This window comes from Dendrobates tinctorius, unplaced genomic scaffold (genome assembly GCF_039654945.1).
Source record: "Dendrobates tinctorius isolate UK_male_01 unplaced genomic scaffold, ASM3965494v1 ptg000184l, whole genome shotgun sequence".
In the NCBI taxonomy this organism is placed as follows: domain Eukaryota; kingdom Metazoa; phylum Chordata; class Amphibia; order Anura; family Dendrobatidae; genus Dendrobates; species Dendrobates tinctorius.
Window position 1 is genome coordinate 5,158,364 of NW_027361851.1, and position 25,213 is coordinate 5,183,576.

Below are 25,213 nucleotides of genomic sequence, written 5' to 3' on the forward strand. Positions count from 1 at the left end.
ATGGGAAAATCGAGATCACAGCATTGTCAAACTTGATGGGGCTTTTTTGCCGTGCGAGACGCAGAATGGTATCTCTGTCTTTACAGTTGAGGAAACATGCCAGGAAAAGTCTAGGTGGGGCTCCCGGAGGAAGGGGTTTTGTAGGAACCCTATGAGCCCTTTCAACAGCGAATACTGAAGAGAATTCATCCCCCAGAGAGGCCTTGAGCCAGCACTCCAGAAACTGCTCAGGATGCTGACCTTCTGAGCGCTCCAGCAGACCGATGACATGGATATTATTCCGACACATTCTGTTCTCCAGTACGTCCGCCTTCTGTTTCCAGGCGTTCATAGAGCCTGCCACCTTTGTTAATTTGGCCTCCATAGGTGTGATGGTGTCCTCTACCTGGGACACTCTTGTCTCCACTTCCATAATGCGTCCCCGCATGGCTTTGCATATCTTGTCGAAGTCTCACCGCCTCAGTGTAAACGTCCTCTATTTTCCCAGTCAGGGATGTCGTAGTTAGGGAGATGGCCTGCATCAGCTGTTCAGATGCCTTTTTAAGGGTCAGCTCTCCCTGCTCATTCTCCTCCTCACCCCCAGAGGGACGATTTTTACGCTGAGCTTGTGAAGGGTTATTTCTGACCGTGCACTATCAGAGTGGTTGGGTTTGGCAAACTTTTGTAATTTTTCTGCTGCTGCTGATCCTTTAGATCGATTCATGATCAATGGCAGTGGGTGAGGGGAGTGCAGGTGTCCATGGCTGAGCATAAGAGTCCCTTCATCTTCTATTGCTGCCGCTGTTCAGGGCCTTACGCCATTTGGTTTCAAGCAGAAGCTTCTAGAGTTAGTTGTCCACTCGCTTGTAGGATTCACCCTGGTAATGGTTCAACAGCATCTGGGCTCAGTCTCAGCGCTCAATTGGACATCTTCAGTCTACGCACAAGACACAGACTGCTCTGTGTGAAAGTGAAATTCAAAATCATACCTGAAGAAGTTCCAAAGTCTTAGCAGAGTTAACTCAGTCCAAAGCAACAGTCCAAAATAACTCAGTCCAAAGCAACAGTCCAAGATAGATTAAGGCTGGTTTCACATTAGAGTTTTTTTGCGCAGCGCATCGTGTACGTCCATGCGCATGCGTCATGCGTACCTATGTTTAACATGGCGTGCGCATGGTCTTGCGTTTGCACATGTTCGTATGCATTTTCGTGCGCAAGCGTTTTTTCAAGGTGTGTGCCTAGGCGCGCCAGACGCAACCTGTTGCATTTTTGGGTCCACTGAAAGGCGTTAAATAATGCATGTGCACGCTTGCGCACGGAATGCGATAAAATAACGCATTAGTCTATGGGACATGGACATGCGTTCGTCTGCGTTTCCGTGCGCATGCATTTTTGGCTTAAAAATGTGTAGACACTGGTTTTAACCCCCTAGAGAACGAATGCGCATATAAAACGCAAATGCATGCAAAAACGCATGATGCGTTTTTTGCATGCGTTTCTATTGCGCACGATGCGCTGCGCAAAAAACGCTAATGTGAAATTAGCCTAACTTGTACTTAGTCCTGGTGGCGTGTTTTTCCACCCCTTGATCAAATGAATAAAACAGAATTACTGTAGGTTTGTTGGTCCAAATTAACTGTGCCCAGAATGACCTTTGAAATTTTCTACTGTAGCAAATATTTCTGTTCTAGATTATAACTACTAAATAGAATATATCATATGTGTATGGACTTATACACTGAAATAAATCATAATATCAAAATATCAGACACCAGTTATCAAACACATCAAATTCATGTAAATCACATTTGCATAATATTGATGATCATAATTACCAGTACAATCGTGTTAATTGAGACCACAAAATAATGTTACCACTAAATCAAAATCAGTAAAATTACATGTTTCCAAATTTTTTAAGGAAAACAGAACCGAAACCAATATTAACCCAGTTCTAGCAAATTATTATTTTTGCATCATAATATACACATTATATCGACACACACTCTGGCTTCACCTAATGCATTTATTCAGTAAGCAGGAGAGATTCTCATTTACATATAGACAAACACACACTTTTGGGTAACCATACATTTGTATTGCAGGCTGATACCATATTCAGGTATAGGTGCAAAGTTATACCAAGAAGAATAGACTGACATCAACAAGCAAATATTCACTGAAATCATTTCTTTAACATATACGTTCTTCAAAACCCAAAATGCACGGGAGCTCCCAAAAAATAATGAAAAAATGTGAAATATTCAGGATTGAGAGTCCTCAGTAGTTGATACCTTTTAATGGCTAACTGAAAAGATGGTAACACATTGCAAGCTTTCCAGACTACTCAGGTCTCTTCATCAGGCTAGACTAATACAAAATCTGAAGTCACATATTTATGCACAATACAGCCTAGAAAAAATGCAATAGATAAGACAAGTGATGTGAAGCAGAACTATCAATATGGGAGAGGGAGAAACATAAATATAAACATTGGACCAGTTCATAGATAAGGAGTCCGGATGTTTTATGGTCCTCTGATTGGGGTCTAGTTTTAAAAGGAAATTCCTTAATTGATGTAAAAAGACATAAATCCATGCGACACATTCATTCCAGCACTGAGAGTGTCAAAGTTCGTCATAAATTTGTACTCCCAAACTCGTCTCTCTCATGGATTTATGTCTTTTTACATCAATTAAGGAATTTCCTTTTAAAACTAGACCCCAATCAGAGGACCATAAAACATCCGGACTCCTTATCTATGAACTGGTCCAATGTTTATATTTATGTTTTTCCCTCTCCCATATTGATAGTTCTGCTTCACATCACTTGTCTTATCTATTGCATTTTTTCTGTGCTGTATTGTGCATAAATATGTGACTTCAGATTTTGTATTAGTGTAGCCTGATGAAGAGACCTGAGTAGTCTCGAAAGCTTGCAATGTGTTACCATCTTTTCTGTTAGCCATTAAAAGGTATCAACTACTGAGGACTCTCAATCCTGAATATTTTTCTATTCACTGGCTAACACGGTACAAAGATATACCTCTTTCCTGTGTGAAAAAATGTGAAAAACTCAAAAATAAGTCATAAAATATCATCTTATATTATGTAGATGGACTCCTTTTTTCAGTACTACAGAAATGAACTATTTACTGTGCACTGTATTTACATGTTAATTAAATAGCCAAGGTTTCTTCTTTCACTCCTGCAAACAAAGGTTAATTACACAACCCACCCCCCAATCCAACATGTGGTTGGCTGAAAAGAGAAAAAAACAGTTCCTTTTAAAAATCAAGAATGCTAAACACAGTACAAACAAAATTGAATTGAAAAGATTGAGCTCATGCAAAAAAAAAAAAACCAAATAAAAAGTAAAAATAAAATACCACGTGGATTTTTTCTTTGGCTGTGAACCAATTTAACAAAGGATATCCATGACAAATACACAAGAAACATACAGTGACAATGACAACATGTAGTACAAATAAGTCATCCAATTGTTTAGTAAACCCCCCCAGTATATTATCAGTCATCAAAATCTAGTTCAGTCTTAAATTCATTGTCTGTCATGTCACTCCCTCTTTTCCTTGTATGTTTCTCTCACATGGCTCCCACATACAGAGTCATCTTACATCTGCTGTGGTCTTTTGCCTGTTTAAACATCAAGGTCTATTACAAACCCTCAAGTGAGAAATGCACATTTATGCATCACCAAGACCAAACCCAATTCATCATATCTCAGCCAGCGCATATGTCATAGTATGCTCACAGGAATATTTATTTTCTTAAAAAAAACCTCTAGAACGAAAACAAACCTCATTAGACATCAAAAAATGGCAAAACTGTTCAAGCACAATTTTCAGGGGATGTTCCACAACTTTTATCTAAAATCTGCATTTTAATTAGTCCATGAGGGAATCATGGCAGGGGGTGTAGTATGCCATGGTGTTGGAGGAGTGTAAGGGGCGGTTACAGTAGGGGCTTTGCATGCCTCCATCAGGTGTCCCACCTGTATCTTTCCAACCCCCTAGCTCATTTGTCGTCACCCTCCTGGGACTGGCGAGTTGCAATTTACCTTTTCTCCTCAGATCTTTCCATCTCCTCAACAGGTCACTTGTAGAGATCCCATCTATCTCCTGGAATGGAACTCCACTAGCTATCAGGTCACAAAATAGCTCCTTCCTGCTCTTTCTAATTTGGGTATCATCTTCTTTTCTCCTTCCTTGATCTACTATCTCTATGGTACTATTTTTTGACACTTTTGCTCTCTCTAGAGCAGATAGCTGGGAGATTAGATTGCATGCTGTGTAGACAGTAGTAGAATTTCCCATAAGTGCACTGAACATAGTGAACAATGGGGCTTTGTAAGCAGCTGGGGCACCTTCTATGAACTTATTCTTCATCAATACTGTCAATATTGCAGCATCTGGTCCCTTCCAATCCTCAACAAGAGCAAAGTGATCATTCAGATCTGGCAAAGGATTGCGAGTTATACCACCGATGCATGCGATTTCTCTCAAAATTATCGTATCTGCTCTCTGATCCCATAACCTGAAAATCCATGCTAACAAATGTTCTGCTTGCTGCCTGTAACTGGTAGCTTATTCTGTTAATTCTCCGGCTGTATAATTCCTAGTTTCACCTGTCATCGAAGCTTCTGCTCCTGTAGCTGCGTTTCCTGCATGCATCCCATCTCCACTACGCTGTGTGACTTCTCTCTTAGTTTTTGTTGTTAATATTGGTCTGGCTTGCCTTTCTTCCTCATCTGTCTCACTGTCAGAGCCATCCCATTCTAGCAAATCTGACCATTTCTCACGTGCAATCATGGTTCTAATCTGTGCAGTACGAATATCTGACACTGGCTGCTGTCTCCTCCTGCGCCTATTCTTATTCACATTTTTCATTACATAAGCTTCAAAATTCCTTTGCATGTTGTCATGCTGTTTCATTTGGTCTCTCAAGGCCGACTGCAAGCTAATCCTTTGCTCTATAGCTGTATGCAGCTCTAAACGCAAGTTATCAATCTCTTCCTGTAAGCTTTGAAATGCTTGAATGCAAACCCATCCAACCGCTGCAGCAGCTTTCTGCTCTTTTGCATCATACCTTGAGAGATTTAAATTGGCAGCCACATCCTGGGGATTTGATAAGCGCTGTCCCTCCGTATACAGTGGGGCAAAAAAGTATTTAGTCAGTCAGCAATAGTGCAAGTTCCACCACTTAAAAAGATGAGAGGCGTCTGTAATTTACATCATAGGTAGACCTCAACTATGGGAGACAAACTGAGAAAAAAAAATCCAGAAAATCACATTGTCTGGTTTTTTTTCATTTTATTTGCATATTATGGTGGAAAATAAGTATTTGGTCAGAAACAAAATTTCATCTCAATACTTTGTGATATATCCTTTGTTGGCAATGACAGAGGTCAAACGTTTTCTGTAAGTCTTCACAAGGTTGCCACACACTGTTGTTGGTATGTTGGCCCATTCCTCCATGCAGATCTCCTCTAGAGCAGTGATGTTTTTGGCTTTTTGCTTGGCAACACGGACTTTCAACTCCCTCCAAAGGTTTTCTATAGGGTTGAGATCTGGAGATTGGCTAGGCCACTCCAGGACCTTGAAATGCTTCTTACGAAGCCACTCCGTTGCCCTGGTGGTGTGCTTTGGATCATTGTCATGTTGAAAGACCCAGCCACGTTTCATCTTCAATGCCCTTGCTGATGGAAGGAGGTTTGCACTCAAAATCTCACGATACATGGCCCCATTCATTCTTTCATGTACCCGGATCAGTCGTCCTGGCCGCTTTGCAGAGAAACAGCCCCAAAGCATGATGTTTCCACCACCATGCTTTACAGTTGGTATGGTGTTTGATGGATGCAACTCAGTATTCTTTTTCCTCCAAACACGACAAGTTGTGTTTCTACCAAACAGTTCCAGTTTGGTTTCATCAGACCATAGGACATTCTCCCAAAACTCCTCTGGATCATCCAAATGCTCTCTAGCAAACTTCAGACGGGCCCGGACATGTACAGGCTTAAGCAGTGGGACACGTCTGGCACTGCAGGATCTGAGTCCATGGTGGCGTAGTGTGTTACTTACGGTAGGCCTTGTCACATTGGTCCCAGCTCTCTGCAGTTCATTCACTAGGTCCTCCCGCGTGGTTCTGGGATTTTTGCTCACCGTTCTTGTGATCATTCTGACCCCACGGGGTGGGATTTTGCGTGGAGCACCAGATCGAGGGAGATTATCAGTGGTCTTGTATGTCTTCCATTTTCTAATTATTGCTCCCACAGTTGATTTCTTCACTCCAAGCTGGTTGGCTATTGCAGATTCAGTCTTCCCAGCCTGGTGCAGGGCTACAATTTTGTTTATGGTGTCCTTTGACAGCTCTTTGGTCTTCACCATAGTGGAGTTTGGAGTCAGACTGTTTGAGGGTGTGCACAGGTGTCTTTTTATACTGATAACAAGTTTAAACAGGTGCCATTACTACATGTAATGAGTGGAGGAAAGAGGAGACTTTTAAAGAAGAAGTTACAGGTCTGTGAGAGCCAGAAATCTTGTTTGCTTGTTTCTGACCAAATACTTATTTTCCACCATAATATGCAAATAAAATGAAAAAAAAAACCAGACAATGTGATTTTCTGGATTTTTTTTTCTCAGTTTGTCTCCCATAGATGAGGTCTACCTATGATGTAAATTACAGACGCCTCTCATCTTTTTAAGTGGTGGAACTTGCACTATTGCTGACTGACTAAATACTTTTTTGCCCCACTGTATTTGTTACATTCCTGTGCCATTGTGGTCCACTTTCCTGATAACACCCATTCTGGCAAGGATCTGACACTACTCTCAATTGCTTTCCTATCCTTAACAAACTTATTCAATTTTGCAAACTTTTTTATTCAAAACAATCCCACCACTCCCACCAGTTTGTATTGAAAGGGGTTCCAAGGATTGTAATGAAAAAGAAAATGCTCACACAAGAACTGAATTTACTTAAATTGATTTACTTAATAAGTGATAAGATTAAATAATAAACAGTATAAACTATAAATACATATGCATAACTCAGAAACGAGCATTATTCATACGTTACATTATTCAGATAGAAGTCCACTACTCGTCCTCCAGGAAGGAAAAGAAACAGAAGCAAAAAAAGGTGTCCAGCCCCACTGTGTGGGGAATGATGTCACAAGTCTATTGTCCATTGACTAAAAAGCACATACCCTCAATAATGAAAACCTGTTTTACTGTTTTACCAGTACATGGCAGAATGCAGGAAGCTGAAGGAGGGGGCCTCATGTGTGCCACATGGCATGATACAGCAAGCTGGAGGAGGGGCTTCTGAGCACATGTGGGGGAATTATATATAGATATATATAATTAGTAAAATAATTGGAGTGCTGAAACAATTAAAAATAACTTGTACTATGCATGGGATTAGGGATATGGGTGTCTTGGGATTAGGGTTGTGGTTAGGGTTGGAATTAGGGTTAGGGTTGGAATTGGGGTTAAGGTTGGAATTATGGTTAGGGTTGGGATTAGGGTTAAGGATTAGAGTTAGGGTTGGAATTAGGGTTGGGGTTAGGGTTGGGACTAGGGTTAGGGATAGGATTGTGGTTAGGGTTATGGTTAGGGTTGGGATTAGGGTTTGGGGTGTGTTGGGGTTAGGGTTGTCAGTGTTGGGACTAGGATTAGGGGTGTGTTGGGATTAGGTTTCTGGTTAGAGTTATGGTTAGGGGTGTGTTGGGGTTAGGGTTGGAGTTAGAGTTGAGGGGTTTCCACTGTTTAGGCACATCACAGGGTCTCCAAACCCGACATGGCGCCACCATTGATTCCAGCCAATTTTGCGTTCAAAAAGTCAAACGGTGCTCCCTCCCTTCCGAGCCCCGACGTGTGCCCAAATAGTGGTTTAACCCAACATATGGGTCATCAGCGTACTCAGAACAAATTGCACAACAACTTTGGGGGTCTAATTTCTCCTGTTACCCTTGGGAAAATAAAAAATTTCTGTGAAGCTCTTAGGGGTTCAAAGTGCTCACCACACATCTAGAAAAGCCCCTTTGGGGGTCTAGTTTCCAAAATGGGGTCACATGTCGGGGGTTTACACTGTTTAGGCACATCAAGGACTCTGCAAATGCAACATGATGCCCGCAGACCATTCCATCAAAGTCTGCATTCCAAAACGGTGCTCCTTCTCTTATGAGCTCTGCCATGCGCCAAACAGTTGTTCTCCCCCACATATAGGGTATCATCGTACTCAGGACAAATTGAACAGCAACTTTTATGGTCCAATTTATCCCTGTTACTCTTGTGAAAATGAAAAATAGCGGGCTAAAAAATAATTTTTTGGGAAAAACTATTTTTATTTTCATGCCTCTATGTTATAAACTTCTGTGAAGCCCTTGGAGGTTCAAAATGCTCACCACACATCTGTCACAATATGTCTGGCTCTGCGTGACGTGACCCGATGATCAGTTGGTCACAAAACCACAAGGCAGCCAAGGGGACACAGGAGAAACAATTACAACGGTGGGCTCTATGATAAGGAACGGGGAAGTGGACACCTCCTGCACTCTCCTAAGGAAGAGCCCTGAACTCTCCTCATGTTCGCTATACAGGTTCTTTCAACCTGTCGCCGACCAGGATACCTCAGTCCCTCACTTTCCCTGCACCTATCCCTTACTAGGGAACTGGCAAGTGCGGACACTGGTCCTCACCGCTAATAAAACACCAGGGAAAACAACAGACAGGGAAAAACAAACAACACTTAGCTTGTACTGCAGTCATGCACCAGACCGCCCCGGACAAAGCTTCTAGCAGAAACACAAAGGCTCCAGAAGCTGCAACAGCACTGATCCAGATAGCTCCTCTCTTCAGCAAGGTTGGTTAGTGAATGGCCAATATTACCAACAGGGAGCTGCAGCAGCTGATGACTTTTTATAGAAAGGAGGGGGGAGGTCACCACTTGCTGACTAATTAAACTGTAGTAACAGCAGCGGCCACTGGAGGGGGGAAACCCCAGCACCTGACCAACTACAGTTGTAGTAACACCAGCAGCCACCGGGGGCAAAAACTCATATTAACCCCCGAGGCCTAAAAGGAAAAAGGTTTATAAAAGAGAATCCAGACTCTGCCACAGATCCAAGAATGGATTGTGACAACATCTAGTTAAGTTCCTTAAGGGGTCTAGTTTCCAAAATGGTGTCACGTGTTGGGGCTTTCCACTGTTTAGGCACATCATGGGCTTTCCAAACGCGACATGGCGTCTGATCTCAATTCAAGCCAATTCTGCATTGCGCTCCTTCTCTTCCAAGCCCTGCCGTGCGCCCAAACAGTGGTTTACCCCCACATATGGGATATCAGCGTATTCAGGAGAAATTGCACAGCAAATTTTGTGGTTCATTTTCTCTTTTTATACTTGTGAAAAGAAAAAAAGTAAAATGTTATTTTTGTCCTTCCACATTGCTTCAGTTACTGTGAAGCACGTAAAGGGTTAATAAACTTCTTGAATGTGTTTTTGAGCACCTTGAGGGGTGAAGTTTTTAGAATGGTGTCACTTTTGGGTATTTTCTGTCATATTGACCCCTCAGAGTGACTTCAAATGTGATGTGGTCCCTAAAAAAAATGGTTTTGTAAAAATGAGAAATTGCTGGCCAACTTTTAACCCTTATAAGTTCCAAAATTGTACAGATGTAAAGTCCACATGTGTGAAATGTTATTTATTAAGTATTGTGTGTGACATACCTCTCTGATTTAAGGGCATAAAATTTAAAAGTTTGAAAACTGCAAAATTTTAAAAATTTTCACCATATTTCCTTTTTTCATAAATAAATGCAAGTCATATCGAAGAAATTTTACCACTAACATGAAGTACAATATGTCATGAAAAAACAGTCTCAGAATCAGCTAGTTATAAACCTCATAAAGTGACAGTTGGTCAGAGTTGTAAAAATTGGCCTGGTCATTAAGCTGCAAATTGGCTCCGTCACTAAGGGGCTAAAGCGAATGGAAAAACTTTGCTGGATTACTTTTCCCAATACCAGATTTCAGATCTTTTAACATTCAAGAGCTTAAAAGAACTGCAGTGGAAGAAAACACTAGCAGACAGGTGATTGGCGTATAAGCCGAGATTTTCAGCCCATTTTTTGGGGCTGAAAGTCCCCCTCTCGGCTTATATGCGAGTCATATACCAGGACTCGTTGGGGGAGCGGGGGTGTCAGATCATACTTACCCCCCGGCATGTCTCTGCAGCCCCCCTGCTTCTCCCACGCCTTCCTTCAGCGGTCATGTAGTACTGCTCATTAAAGTCATGAGTATGCGCATATTCATGACTTTAATGAGCGGTACCACGTGACCCCTAATGGAAGGAAGAGCTGCCAGAGACGCTGGGGCTGCAGAGACCACGCCAGGAGGGGGTTAGTGTATGCGATATTCACCTGTCCCCGGTCAATTGCTGCATGCCGCTCTGTCCTCCGCGTCCTCTGTCAGTGACGGTCAGGCAGCAGAGGGCGCGATGATGTAGTTAGTGCACGCCGCCCCCTCTGCTGCCTGAACATCACTGACAGAGCACTCGGAAGACAGAGCGGGCGCAGCGATGGACCGGGGACAGGTGACTAGCAGGCGCCGAGGCCCTGAGCTAGCGGTGACACCGGCACCTGTCCCCGCCTACTCAGGACATCGGCACCTGGCCCCCAGTGACAAGATGTGAGTATGTCATTACTTTTTTTATTTGCAGCAGCAGCGCATCATATGGGGCAAAATCTATGGAGCATTTTATGGGGCAGCATATGTGGGCATAATCTGTGGAGCATCTTATGGGGGCATAATCTATGGGACATTTTATGGGGCATAATCTATGGTGCATCTTATGGGGGCATAATCTATGGAGCATCTTATGGTGGTATAATCTATGGAGCACCTTACGGAGCATCTTATGGGGGCATAATCTATGGTGCTTCTTATGGGGCCATAACCTTTATGGAGCAGCATATGGGGCATATTCTAGGGGGCATCTTATGGGGCCATTATTAACCTTTGTGCAGCATTATATGGGGCGTATTTTGTATGGAGCAATCTTATGAGGCCATCATGAATTGTATGGAGCATTATATGGGGCTCCTGATTTAATATGGATATTCAAAAACATTTAACCTACTGATTACTTTTACTTTTATTGGTATCTATTTTTGTTTTTGAAATTTACCAGTAGCTGCTGCATTTTCCACCCTAGGCTTATACGCGAGTCAATAAGTTTTCCCAGTTTTTTGTGGGAAAATTAATGGGGTCGGCTTTTACTTGGGTCGGCTTATACACGCGTATATACGGTACTTTGTTTCAACTTTCTCTTTTTTTTTTCTTGACTGCTTGAATGTTGAGTTGTCAATTTTTAATGTTGAAGAAATATACTTACGATATTGACTTTTTTATATATGTAATCAATAATGTTACCTCAACTGTATGACAGCAATGTTTACAAAACGTAATCTAATTGCAGGAACTATTCTTGATCATTTGGTTGGTGAAGATATAATAGCTGATTATCTGCTCTATACTCTTAATGAACATGCACAACACAGGTAAGTGTGTCAATACTGACCTCTGAATTCTCCTGTCTTTCGTACCCTATTTCTCCTCCCAGACACAACTGCAGTGCATTCGATAAAACACACTTCTACTCTATTGAACTTTCTTGGGCTAAAGGAAACATATTAGTAATGAGGAATCTTCAACATGATGCAATTACATACTGAGCATGATTGCAGTATTAATATAAATGATAAAATAAACTCCAGCTCACCGTGAATGCATCTTGAGTCTTCAGAGCCCAGAAGTGCCTTATCAAGGCATGGAAAATGCAAATGTGCATTTTGCATTAATATAAATGCCCCATATCATATGTATATGAGCTTGCTTTATTACATTCTATTGAGGCCCTTATTTTGTATGGAGAATCCCCTAACTGGTCTATGTGAGGCTGAATGTATGACAGACAAGGCACTCTTCTCTACTAAGCTTAGAAAACATGGAAGAGAAATTAAACTAAACTTTGGTTCAACTTAAAGCAAATATTGAAGCCATTCCCAATTTTCTAAGTAAATATGTCTGTAAAGGTGCTACTGAAATGCAATTCACACAAGAAGTCAGTAACAACCCATCCATTCCACACACGCAAAGAAATAAAACCATAGACGTCCATAAATTATGTTATGTGTAATAAATAATGAGTAATGGCACATTGAAAAACTATTGAAGCAAAAAGCCATGAAAAGTTATGACACCAGCCGAAATTTCAATAATTAGAAAGCAATCCTGACACTTCGTGAAAAATATCAGCTGGTTCAAGTGACTGACGTGAAAAGGTGTCCCATTAGTTAGAAAGCATCTCATGATGGGTAAAACCAGTGAGCGATCTCAAGACCTCCTCAACACACATTGTTGCAAAACATACTGAGGCCATTGGTTACAGAAGAATTTCTAAACTTTTGAAGGTTCCAGCGAGCACTGTTAGGGCCATAAACTGGAAGTTGAAAGAACATTATTTCATCTTAAACCAGCCACGACCACGTGCTCCCCGCAAGATTTCAAACAGAGGAGTAAAATGAATTGTCCAAGAGTCAAGAACCACCTGTGTAGAGCTACAGAAAGACCTAGATTCAGCAGGTACAATTGTTTCAAAGAAAATAAGTAGTGCGCTCAACCTCCATGACCTGTATGCACACACTCCATTACTGGACAAAAAGCATGTTTAATGTTTGCTCAGCAACATTTAGAAAATCCTGTTAAATACTGGGAGAATATAATCTGGTCAGATGACACCAAAACTGAAGTCTTTGGATGCCATAATACACACTATGTTTGAAGGCCAGAAGGCTTTGCGTACCTTCCCAAAACACCTTAACAACAATGAAGTTTGGAGGTGGAAACATCATGATGTGGGGCTGTTTTTCAGCATATGACACTGGCAAACTTCTTATAATTGAAAAAAAAATGAATGGACAAATTTACCAAGAAATTCTTGATAAAAATATGCTGCCATCTATCAGAATGATGAAGATGAAATGAAGGTTAACATTTCAGCAAAACAGTGATCCCACACAGCCAAGGAATTGCTCAATTGGCTCCAGAAAAAAATAAAGCTGCTAGGATGGCCCAGCCAAACACCTGCCCTGAATCCAATTGAAAATTTATATGAGAAACTAAAGCTTAGAGTTCATAGGAGACCACAGAATTTGAAGAGTATTTGTGTGGAAGTATGGACCAAAAATCACACCTGAATAAAGCATGTGACCAGTTTCTCCATACAGGAGGCATCTTGAAGTTGTCATCATCAACAAAGGCTTTTGTCCAAAGTATTAATGAAATTTCAGTAAGCGTGTTCAATATATTTTCCCTGTGTTATTTCTCATCATTACACCAATTTTTTTTGTGTGGCACCTTGGTAATGGGACACCTTTTCACAGGCAGTCACTTGACCCAGCTGATATTATTTTTTTACAAAGTGTCAGGATTGCTTTTGATAATTTCAGCCGGTGTCACAACTTTCCATGGCTTTTTGCTTCAATACTTTTTCCTGTGCCATTTCTCATTATTACACATAACATAATTTATGGACATCTAAGGTTTGATTTCTTTGTGTGTGTGTATTGGATGGGTTGTAACCGACATCTGGTGAGAATTTCATGCCATTAGCACCTTTAGAAATATTTTTACTTAGAAAATAGGTGGCATTGTTTAATAGTTTTTTCACCCCTTGTATATTCCCAACTGCAGTAATGAAATAATATGGCCACTCTGTTTCTATAATTTCCTAATATAACTATCAGTGTATTCATGATGCATACATCAAATTGCAGAATTTCTGGGATAGGAACATTCGGCCAAATAGTAAGAAAATGTTCTCCACAACATTAGCGTAATTATTACAGGTGAAGTACTTTAGCATAAATTCCATTATGCAAAGATCAACAGTAGTCATTCAAATTCACCAAGAGTATATTTTTAATTTGATTTTATTAAATAATGATAAAAAAAACAAATAAATTGTTTGATAATAGAAAGGATTAGGGGACAACTAGCGTAATATAAAATTGTATGATTCAAAAGAGAAGGAGTTGTTACATATCCTCAATCCCTAAAATTATGGAAACCTTCAAAATGAACCTGAAGACCTACGTCGTCTGACAAGCCTACAACCTACAGTTAACCCTCGTTCTGTCATACCACTGCAGCTGTACATTTACCTACTGTATCCTCACCCATCCCTTGTAGACTGTGAGCCCTTGCGGGCAGGGTTCTCTCTCTTCTACCAGTCGTTGACTTGTATTGTTCGAAGATTATTGTACTTTTTTGTTATGTATACCCCTTTTCACATGTCAAGCCACATAGAATAAATGGAGCTATAACAATACATAATAAAATAAGGTTTATTTAAAATACACTCAAATCTTACATGCATGGGGTAAAATCTGACGCGTTTCCAGAGTACTTATGCCTTTACATGTACTTTAGGAACTGAAACATGCCCCTTCCTCCCTAGAATAGGATGGATGTGAGATGGATGGATGGATGGGTAGCTGGATGGTGGGATGGCTGGAATCCATTGTGTCCCACGCCGTAATCCATCTGTGCGGCATGTGCTTTTCAGCATCGTTCATGCTGAGAAGAAAGGAAGATTGAGCTGTAGTGTGCGGGCCCTTGATCTGTGGTGATCACTGCTAACACAATGAAAAAAAGTGAGAAATTTCTCCCGGTGAACTCAATGCTGCACCGTGAGAATTTATTTGAAATAAAATAAACCACACTTTGTTATTTTTAAGCAAAAATGGAAAACCGTTATACTCACCTGACACGCCTTCCATTAAAGCCATAGTCTCTTGTAATGAAACAAACAAACAAAAAAAAAAACAACTATATCCCTCACCTGTCTGTTGTTCTGTCCCATACCATAATCCATACCTGGAGATAAACCGTTTTTAACCTAGATGGTGCCAAGATGCGACCGTCCAAGATGAGAACCACTGGCAGAATGAGCCGGTCACTGAGGCTGTAAGGGATGAATGCAGGGATAGCTGAATGAGGGATGCATGGATGAGTAGGGGATGGATGCCTGGAAGGATGGCTGGATGGATGTAGGGATGTATGGCAGGATAGATGGATGGATGAGGGTTGGCTGGATGGATGAGGGATGGGTGGCTGGATGCAGGGTTGGCTGGAATCCATAGTGTTTCACGCTGTATTCCGTCTGTGCGACATGTGCTCTTCAGGATGAACGGTGGCATCATGCTACTGTTTATGTTGAGAAGCAAGGAACAATGAGCTTCAGTGAGCAGGTCTCTGAACTACGGTTATCACTGATAGCACTATGAAGCAAAGTGAGAAATTTCTCTCGGTGAACTCACTGCTGCACCGTGAGATTTTTTTTTTTTACTCCTTTTGCGAGCGGTGATCTCACCGAGGTCACCGCAATTCAGTGGCCCAGTTTGGAATGCAGCTTCAATGACCTGCGGTAACCTCGATGACATCACCACTAGTCACTGAGGCTGAGCTCGCAGCAGCTCATTCCTCATTGGTTCTCAGCCTGGACGGTTGCATCTTGGCACCATCTAGGTTGAAAACTGTTTATCCCCAGATATGGATTATGGCATGGGACAGAAAATCGGACAGGTGTGGGATATGGTTGTTTGTTATTTTTTATTTTTTTACAGGAGATGTTGCCTTCAGTGGAATTGGGGGTTAGTTGAGTATTTTTATTTATTATTTTATATTTTTTATAGTAGACAATGGCTTCAATGGAATGAATGTTAGGTGAGTATAACTGTGTTTGTTCTTTTTAAATAACTGTAGGATTAGTAATGGATAAGGGTCGAATAGATGACTCTCCATTACTAAGCCGTGGGCTTGATGTCACCAGACAATACAAAGGTGACATCAACCCAACAAATATGAACCCCACTTGCCACCTATGCACCTTTTCTGGGCAGCTGTGGGCTGCTGTTTTTAGGCTGTGGGACCAATATCCATGGCCCCTTACCAACCTGAAAATTCCAGCCTACAACTGTCTGCTTTAGCTTGGCTGGTTGTCAAAAAATGGGGGAGACCTAAACCCATTTTTTTAATAATCTATTTAAATAATTGAAAGAAACAGCAAGGGGACCCTTATGTTCATGATAACCAGTCTTTCTAACTCTGACAGCTGAGAGTTGCAGCTCATAGCTGTCAGTTTTGCATGGCTGGTTATCAAAAATACAGGAGAACCAACTCCTTTTTTAAAATTTTTTATTTAGTGCGCTGACGACAGCTGATGAATACTCCCAGCAGCCACCGCCTGCTCTCGCTGTTATTAGCGGCAGCAGGTATAGGCTAATGGGAATAGTAGTCCCATCAGCTGACAACAGTGACCGGAGCCAAAATTTTTACTTCCAATCACAGCTGGGGGCTCGAGCTGACAAAGTGGGAGCCATGGCTCTCTGATGGGCGGTAATGATTTTACCACTAATCAGGAACAATGTTTGCTGTGCTGTCATGCACATGAAAGCGTGGCAAACACTGGATGTTTGGGTCCCCCAGTCAAGTGAATCGGGTTCAAGTCTGAATACTGTTCTGGTACCCGAACCAGAACTTTTTTTTTTTAACTCTTCAGCCGAACCCGCAAGACCCAAATGTCCAGGTGTCTGCAAATCCTCAGACAGAACTCTTCTGTAAAGATTGGCAAACCAAAATTGTTAAACCATATCCACAATCTTAAGGTTACAAGTTCATATCCAGAGATCTTGATATTCCTTTTTCTGCATTGCAGAACATAATCAAGAAGTTTATAACCCATGGCATTATAGCTAATCTCCCTGGACGTGGACGGCAGAGAAATATTGATGAAAGGTTGCAATGCAGGATAGTACAGATTGTGGATAAGCAACCCCAATCAAGTTCCAAAGACATTTAAGCTGTCAGGGTGCATCAGTGTCAGCATGAATTATCCATTGATAATTGAATGAAAATAAACACTGTGGCAGGAGGCCCTGGAGGACCCCACTGCTGACACAGAAACATTAAAAAACTAGACTGCAGTTTGCCAAAATGTATGTGAGTATGCCAAAATCCTTCTGGGAAAATATCTTGTGGAAAGATGAGACCAATTTAAAGCTTTTTAGCAAATTACATAATTCTAGTGTTTACCGAAAATGGATTGAGGCATGCAAAGAAAAGAACACAGTACCTAGAGTCAAATATGGTGGAGGTTCAAAGATATTTTGGGGTTGTTTTGCTACCTCTGGCACAGGGTACTTTGACTGTGTGCAAAAGAAGCATGAAATCTGAAGATTACCAAAGAATTTTGAGTTGCAATGTGGTTCCCAGTGTTAAAAAGCTGGGTTGCATCCTAGGTCAGCAGGACAATGGCCCCAAATGTATTTCAAGAAGCACCCAGGAATGGATGGAAGCAAAGCACTGGAGAGTTCTGACGTGGCCTTCAATGATCTAATGATCAATGATCTTTGGTGTGCTGCCAAATATTAAGTTGAGCTTGCCAGCAATTTTGTTTGTTCCTTATTTGGGATTTTGTGTGAAATTATATCCAGTTTTCCTTTTTTTCTTGGTATTTGTGTGTTGTTTTCTGGAAAAAATACTTTATATTCTAGAGCAATTTCCAGTGTGCCAACATTTTTAGCCATGACTGAATGATTTAATAAATACACAAGTTGCTTTTAAAGTTTATACTTTTTGTAATAATTTTTCAATATTCTTTCTCTAAGAACGCTTTTCTTCAGTCACTACCACAGATATGCTTATTGATTTTATCTACAGCAAAAAAAACACACAATTAACCTATATTGCTATATTGCCACTTATGCAATAATAAAGTGGTGGTGTGAATCACAATATATAAACTGTCTTCTCTTATAATTAATTTTCCTCATAATTATTTTTTATTTTGTTATATTGCAAATGGTATGCTGCAAAAGTGGGAATTGCATTATGGTCATTCTTTTTGGTTGGTTTTCAGGATGTAGATAAAATTTCCCTGTTTCAGAGCATCCATTTTTTCAGCTTGATTCAGAAGTATATTGTCATATCCTCTTGAATTTAAACCCTTCTTGACATATGTACGGGAAAGTCATACCGGCTCTCTTACTTTGATGCGAGCTAGTAAGCCATACCTGCAGTTACCCCAGCAGATGATTTCTGTGTAATTCAACCATCATCTACGTCTATCAGCCCTGGGTGGTGCGAAGGTCTACCTTCTGCTGTTTACCTGTTAAATGTTGCTGTCCTCCTTTGACATCGGCATTTACAGCGTGTTGGCAGTGGGGCGCCTCATTCTATGCTCCAATCAGCGCTCCCTTGACGTGATCACATCATGCCAATGGATTACCGTTATGGCCAAGAGTCTGCGGAAGACCCCGTTCTTGTTTTCACTGTATTCTTTTGAAAAAAAAGTGCTTAGCTAACATAACAGGATACTGTGACTTTTGCTGTATACAGCAATGCCACAGTGATGAAAATGTGTGCAAACTGTAAAGTGCTGCGGAATATGTTGGCGCTATATAAAAGTAAAGATTATTATTGCTATATATATGGCAGGCGATTGGATGATCGCAGGTTCAGGTCCCTTGTAAACCCATGTTGATATTGGGTCATGAGGTTATTATTCTCCAGATACTCCAGTATAGTATCTCTTAGAAAACCTTCCAGGATTTTACCCACAGTTGAGGTTAAACTTACTAGCCTATAATTTCCAAGTTCAGTTTTTGTCCCCTTTTTTGAATATTGGCACCACATTTGCTATACGCCAGTCCTGTGGTACAGACCCTGTTATTATGGAACCTTTAAAGATTAAAAATAATGGTCTATCTATGACTGTACTTAATTCCTGCAGTACTCGGGGGTGTATCCCATCCGGGCCCGTGGATTTGTCAATTTTAGTGATTTCTAGACTCCGCCGTACTTCCTGCTGGGTTAAGCAGGTGACATTTAATGTGACATTTAATGGAGAATTTTTATCCCTGATCATGTTATCCGTCATGGGATTTTCTTGTGTAAATACTGTTGAAAAAAAATCATTTAGCATATTGGCTTTTTCCTCATCCTCATCCCCCATTTCACCCAGACTATTTTTAAGGGGGCCAGCACTATCATTTTTTAGCTTATTACTATTTATGTAGTTAAAGAATATTTTGGGATTATTTTTACTTTCTCTGGCAATGAGTCTCTCTGTCTCAATCTTTGCTGTCTTGATTTGCTTTTTACAGAATTTATTTAATCTGTATTTAGTTAATGCCTCATCACTACCTACTTGCTTTAATTCTCTAAATGCTTTATTTTTATCTCTTATTGCACCCCTTACAGCTCTATTTAGCCATAGTGGTTTCCTCCTATTTCTAGCATGTTTATTCCCATATGGTATATATTGTGCACAGGTCCTATTCAGGATGCTAATAAACGTCTCCCATTTTCTTTGTGTATTTTTATGTCTCAGGATATCGTCCCAGTTAATTGCACCAAGATCATCTCTCATCCGTTGGAAATTTGCCTTCCTGAAGTTTAGTGTCCTTGTAACCCCTCTACTACACATCTTATTAAAGGATACATGAAAACTTATTAATTTGTGATCATTATTACCCAAGTGACCCTCAACTCTTACATTTGATATGTGGTCTGGCCTGGCCTGTTGGTTAATATTAGATCTAGCAGGGCCCCGATCTTGTTGGGTCCTGAACCAGTTGTGAAAGGTAATTGTCTCTCATAGTTGTCAAAAACCTATTACCTTTGCTGGAACTGCAGCTTTCGGTTCCCCATTGTATTTCAGGGTAGTTGAAGTCCCCCATAATAATGACTTTGCCTTGAGTCGCAGCTTCATCTATTTGCTTTATGAGGATATTCTCTGTTGCTTCCATTATTTTTGGAGACTTATAACAAACCCCTATCAGTAGTTTATTATTTTTCCCCCCTCCCCTTATCTCTACCCACAGGGACTCTACATTTTCATTAGATTCATATATATTATCACAAAGGATGGGTTTTAAGGGTGATTTTACATATAAACACACCCCTCCCCCTTGCTTATTTGTTCGGTCATTTCTGAACAGACTATAGCCCTGTAAATGAACTGCCCAGTCATGGCTCTCGTCCAGCCATGTCTCAGATATCTCCACCATGTCATAATTATGTTCCAACAACATTAACTTCAATTCCTCCATTTTGTTGGCGAGGCTTCTGGCATTAGTATACAAGCAGTTTATGTATCGCTCTGTACCTCTATTCTTTCTTAAATTATTAACAGTTCTAACCCCACCCCCCATGCCACCCCCACCCCCAATTTCATTATTTGTGCCCAGGTCTCTATCTGCACTGTCTTCCCCTCCTATAAAAGGAATACCCTCCCCCCCCGTCCCTAGTTTAAACACTCCTCCAACCTTCTAGCCATTTTCTCCCCAGCACAGCTGCACTCTCCCCATTGAGGTGCAGCCTGTCCCTAGCGTAGAACCTGTAGCCAACTGAGAAGTCGGCCTAGTTCTGCAAGAACCCAAACCCCTCCTTCCTACACCAATTCCTGAGCCACTTATTAACCTCCCTAATCTCCCGTTGCCTCTCTGGTACAGGAAGTATTTCCGAAAATACCACCTTGGAGGTCCTTGCTCTAAGCTTGTAGCCTAATTCCCTGAAATCATCTTTAAGGACCTTCCACCTACCTCTAACTTTGTCATTTGTGCCAATGTGCACCATGACCGCTGGATCCTCACCAGCCCCTCCCAGTAATCTGTCAACCCGATCAGCGATGTGTCGGACTCGAGCGCCAGGTAGGCAGCACACCGTTCGACGATCCCTGTCTTTGTGACAGATTGCCCTATCTGTTCCCCTAATAATTGAGTCTCCACTACCAGAAACTGTCTGGCCTTCCCTGCTCTCCTATTTCCCCCCTTACTGGAGCAGACACTCCTCCGGCTTTCAGAGGACATACCTTGCTGCAGCAGTGCTACTCCTGCACTAACACTCCCCTCATCTGCCAATTTAGCAAACTTATTGGGGTGTGCCAGATCAGGACTAGCCTCCATGGTGCTCTTCCCTCTACCCCGCCTTCTGTCACCCAGCTAGCTGCTTCATTGTCCTGCAGCTCCAACCTAGCATCCCCCCTCATCTATCCCATTGAGCGTGTGCTCAGTGAGCATATTGTCTATGGATCTCAGTGTTGCCAGCTGCACATTTAGATCCAGTATCTGGGCTTCCAAATGCACAACGTGCTCACATCTCGCGCAGCAGTATGCACCCTCGACCGGCTGTTCAAGGATTTCATACATGCGGCAAGACGTGCACTGGATGGCATTGGCATTAGTGGAGCATATCCTAATGGGGATTGTACCAGCCAAAAAATAAGCAAAAATAAAAAGTATTAATAAAATATAACAGCAATTCAGTAATACCTCCCTTGGAAACTCCCTGAATCCAAAGTTACTGAATCACAAGTCACACATTTACCACAGTTCGCTGTTATGAATGGGTCACCGAGGAGGAACAACAAAAAGCTAAGTCCCAGAAAACCAGAGAGGTTGGTAACTATGCAGATTGCAGATCCCTGATCTTAACCACACAACTAACAGTAGCAGTGGAGCGTTCCTACAATGTTCCTAGACGCCTCGTCACCACCGGAGGACTACATAAACCTAAAGCAAGAAAAGGGAAAACTAACTGCCCCAGAGCAGAGCCCAAAGGAATAGACAGCCCCCACACATGTATTGACGGTGAAGCAAGATGAAAACACAAACACAGGCAGGAAAATAGGCTGAGCAAACGATGGGGCCCGACTAACTAGAAAAGACAGGAAAGGAAAGCCACTGTCTGCAATCTGCCAAAAAACCCTACCAAAATAATGTCCAACACGTCTGATAGCAAAATTAACCCTGAAGTCACTAGACTTCTCCCACTATATCAGCACTCTGAAATATTCTGAAACAGAGCAAAAAGAGGCCAATCTAATAAGGGAAAAAAAGGCAAATTGGCAAATACAGATAAATAGGAGTGGAAGTTCAGCATAGCCCCAGCAGGGGCAAGCTGACCACACAAGAAACTGAATTGACCAACAAGCACAAGTGTGAACATTAGCAAAAAACAAACTTAACTTGAGTAGACTGGAAGAGAGCTGAAGTCCAAGACCTGAGAAGCAGACTGAATCACCAGCACCAGGATAGGGCGTCGGCTGTCTTATATCAAGTCTGATACTCCAGAGATCCAATCGTTATCCTCCTCATCAGGTGGCAGATCACTACCACTTAAACCAACCTCACTACCTCCTGTCACCACCAGAGGGAGAACGGAAGGAGAACTCTCAACTGGTGGAGCAGAAAATGAGCTCATAACAGTTCGCACTTATGCTCAGGGTCACACTCAGCTTGCTCACACTCGCTCAGGCAGAAGATTTAAAAGATTTTTTTTTCCCTTTTACCAGCACACCACCCTGCAGGATGTTGAGAAGGCTGAACTTTTAAATTCCTATTTTGCATCTGTTTTCTCTCAGAAAGGAAATGTAACATCAACTGTTCTTCACTGTCCTATTAAGGGAATAGAAGAATCCAGGATATCTATAAACAGAAAGATAGTGAGGAAACACTTAGCTAACCTAAATGAATTCAAGTCTCCAGGTCCAGATGAATTACACCCCAGAGTACTGAAGGAGATAGCAGAAGAAATTTTTGAACCCCTCTCCATAATCTTTGAAAATTCTTGGAGAACAGGAGAAGTGCCAGAAGACTGGAGAAGAGCAAATGTTGTTCCTATCTTCAAAAAGGGAAAGAAGGTGGACCCAGGCAACTATAGGCCGGTGAGTCTGACTTCTATACCAGGAAAGATCTTTGAACAAATTATTAAACAACATGTATGTCAGTACCTGGATAAGAATGAAGTGATTAAACAGAGTCAGCATGGGTTTGTAACTAATAAGTCATGTCAGACAAACTTAATTTCCTTCTATGATGGAATCACTGATTGGGTGGATCAAGGAAATGCTGTAGATATAGTATATCTTGACTTCATCAAAGCATTTGACAAAGTCTCTCATACAATCCTTATTGAAAAAATGACTAAGTATGGATTGGACAAGGCAACTGTTAGGTGGATTCATAACTGGCTTAGTGATCGGACCCAAATAGTGGTCGTAAATGGCTGCACATCCAGTTGGAAGAATGTCTCAAGTGGGGTACCACAGGGCTCTGTCCTGGGCCCTGTATTGTTCAACATCTTTATCAATGATTTAGATGAAGGAATTGAGGGTAAACTGATTAAATTTGCTGATGACACAAAGCTAGGAGGGATAGCTAATACTAGAGGAGAGAGAGAGAGGATTCAAAAAGATATAAATAAACTGGAGAAGTGAGCAGCAACTAACAGAATGGTTTTTAACAGGGAGAAATGCAAAGTACTACATCGTGGCAATAAAAATTGAAAAAAGCATATATAGAATGGGAGGAATAGGGCTAAGTGACAGCACATGTGAAAAAGACTTGGGTATACTAATAGATCACAGACTGAATATGAGTCAACAGTGTGATGCAGCAGCAAAAAAGGCAAATGCAATTCTTGGATGTATTAACAGAAGCATACAGTCTAGATCACGTGAAGTCATTATTTCCCTCTACTCCTCTTTGGTCAGACCTCATCTGGAATATTGTGTCCAGTTTTGGGCACCACATTTTAAAAAAGACATCAACAAACTGGAGCAAGTTCAGAAAAGAGCGACCAGAATGGTGACCGGTCTGCAAACCCTGTCTTATGAGGAAAGGTTGTAGGATTTGGGAATGTTTAGTTTGCAAAAGAGAAGACTGAGAGGAGACTTAATAGCTGTCTACAAATATCTAAAGGGCTGTCACATTGTAGAAGGATAAACTTTATTCTCATTTGCACAAGGAAAGACTAGAAGCAATGGGATGAAACTGAATGGGAGGAGACACAGATTAGATATTAGAAAAAACTTTTTGACAGTGAGAGTGATCAATGAGTGGAACAGGCTGCCATGAGAAGTGGTGAGCTCTCCTTCAATGGAAGTCTTCAAACAGAGGCTGGACAGACATCTGACTGGGATGATTTAGCGAATCCTGCTTTGAGCAGGGGGTTGGACCAGATGGCCCAGGAGGTCCCTTCCAACTCTACGATTCTATGATTCTGTGATTCAATGCACTTCCAAAAAGAGTTTCACGCCCTTTTTACAGGCGCAAAAACCTACAAAAACAAAACCAAAATAGATTTTGCTAGGAAATATGTTAAGGAACATCCTTTCCAGGTTAATTACTTTTATCTATGCCAAAATAATTAACCCAAAACAAAAATGTTCCTCCACCACTTGGGCTATGTTCACACACAGTGTTTTTGAGGCGTTTTGCAACTTTAGCATTGCTGTCAACCAATAGAAATGCATTCACTGGGAAATGTCATTGTAACATTTATCAGCCCTAGCTGGCCATGTGGTGTGTGACACATAAGCAGACACATTTCGTTTTATTTATGGAGGGACTCCGAAAGTCACAGAGCCTGTTTTTACAGGGGCATTAGGCAGTATTAATCTTCTTAAAGGGCCAAAAGTGGGTCTACCCTATGCTGTTACAGCCTATGCAGTGAGTGAATGGGCTGCCAAGAATTACGACGCACCCCAATATCCCTTTCACAAGAGGTACAGGAGGGCTTCCTGAAAAAATGTTGCATTCAATGCAAGGCCTGGCCTGCCCCAAATTTGCATGCACCCCAATAACCTTTTCAAGCCACGTACTGGATGGACAGAGGAAAATCCACTTCACAATATTTATTTTGTACTCCCATTCTGTTTGCTTATGCATTGACTGCAAGGCCTGCCCTGCTACCAAGTCATATGCACCCAATAAGCCTTTGAACCCAGGTACTGGTTGGGCACAGGAAAATCCTCTTCACAATATTTATTTTGTACTCCCATTCTGTTTGCTTATGCATTGACTGCAAGGCCTGCCCTGCTACCAAGTCATATGCACCCAATAAGCCTTTGAACCCAGGTACTGGTTGGGCACAGGAAAATCCACTTCACAATATTTTTGTACTCCCATTCTGTTTTCTTATGCATTGACTGCAAGGCCTGCCCTGCTATCAAGTCATATGCACCCCAATATGCCTTTGAACCCAGGTGTGACGACTCCTGGGATGGACCCTCTGGGTCGTGGCACCAACCCTCCCAGGGCAAGCCGACCTAGTGACGACCACCCCCTATACAGGGAGTGTTAGGGGCAA

The 25,213-nt window shown here is 41.5% G+C and overlaps 1 protein-coding gene across 5 annotated transcripts in view; it reads left to right on the forward strand.

The window, feature by feature from the left end:
* MTG1 (mitochondrial ribosome associated GTPase 1) overlaps positions 1 to 25,213 on the forward strand; it is a 536,307-nt gene that overhangs the window by 365,605 nt on the left and 145,489 nt on the right. For 4 of the 5 annotated variants that reach the window (XM_073552076.1, XM_073552080.1, XM_073552077.1 and 1 more), the window contains one exon: positions 11,475 to 11,556. In XM_073552076.1, the coding sequence (XP_073408177.1) occupies positions 11,475 to 11,556 (82 nt within the window). Of the gene's footprint in view, positions 1 to 11,474; positions 11,557 to 19,451; positions 19,574 to 25,213 lie in introns of those variants that run through there. The other variant, XM_073552079.1, reaches the window with a different exon arrangement.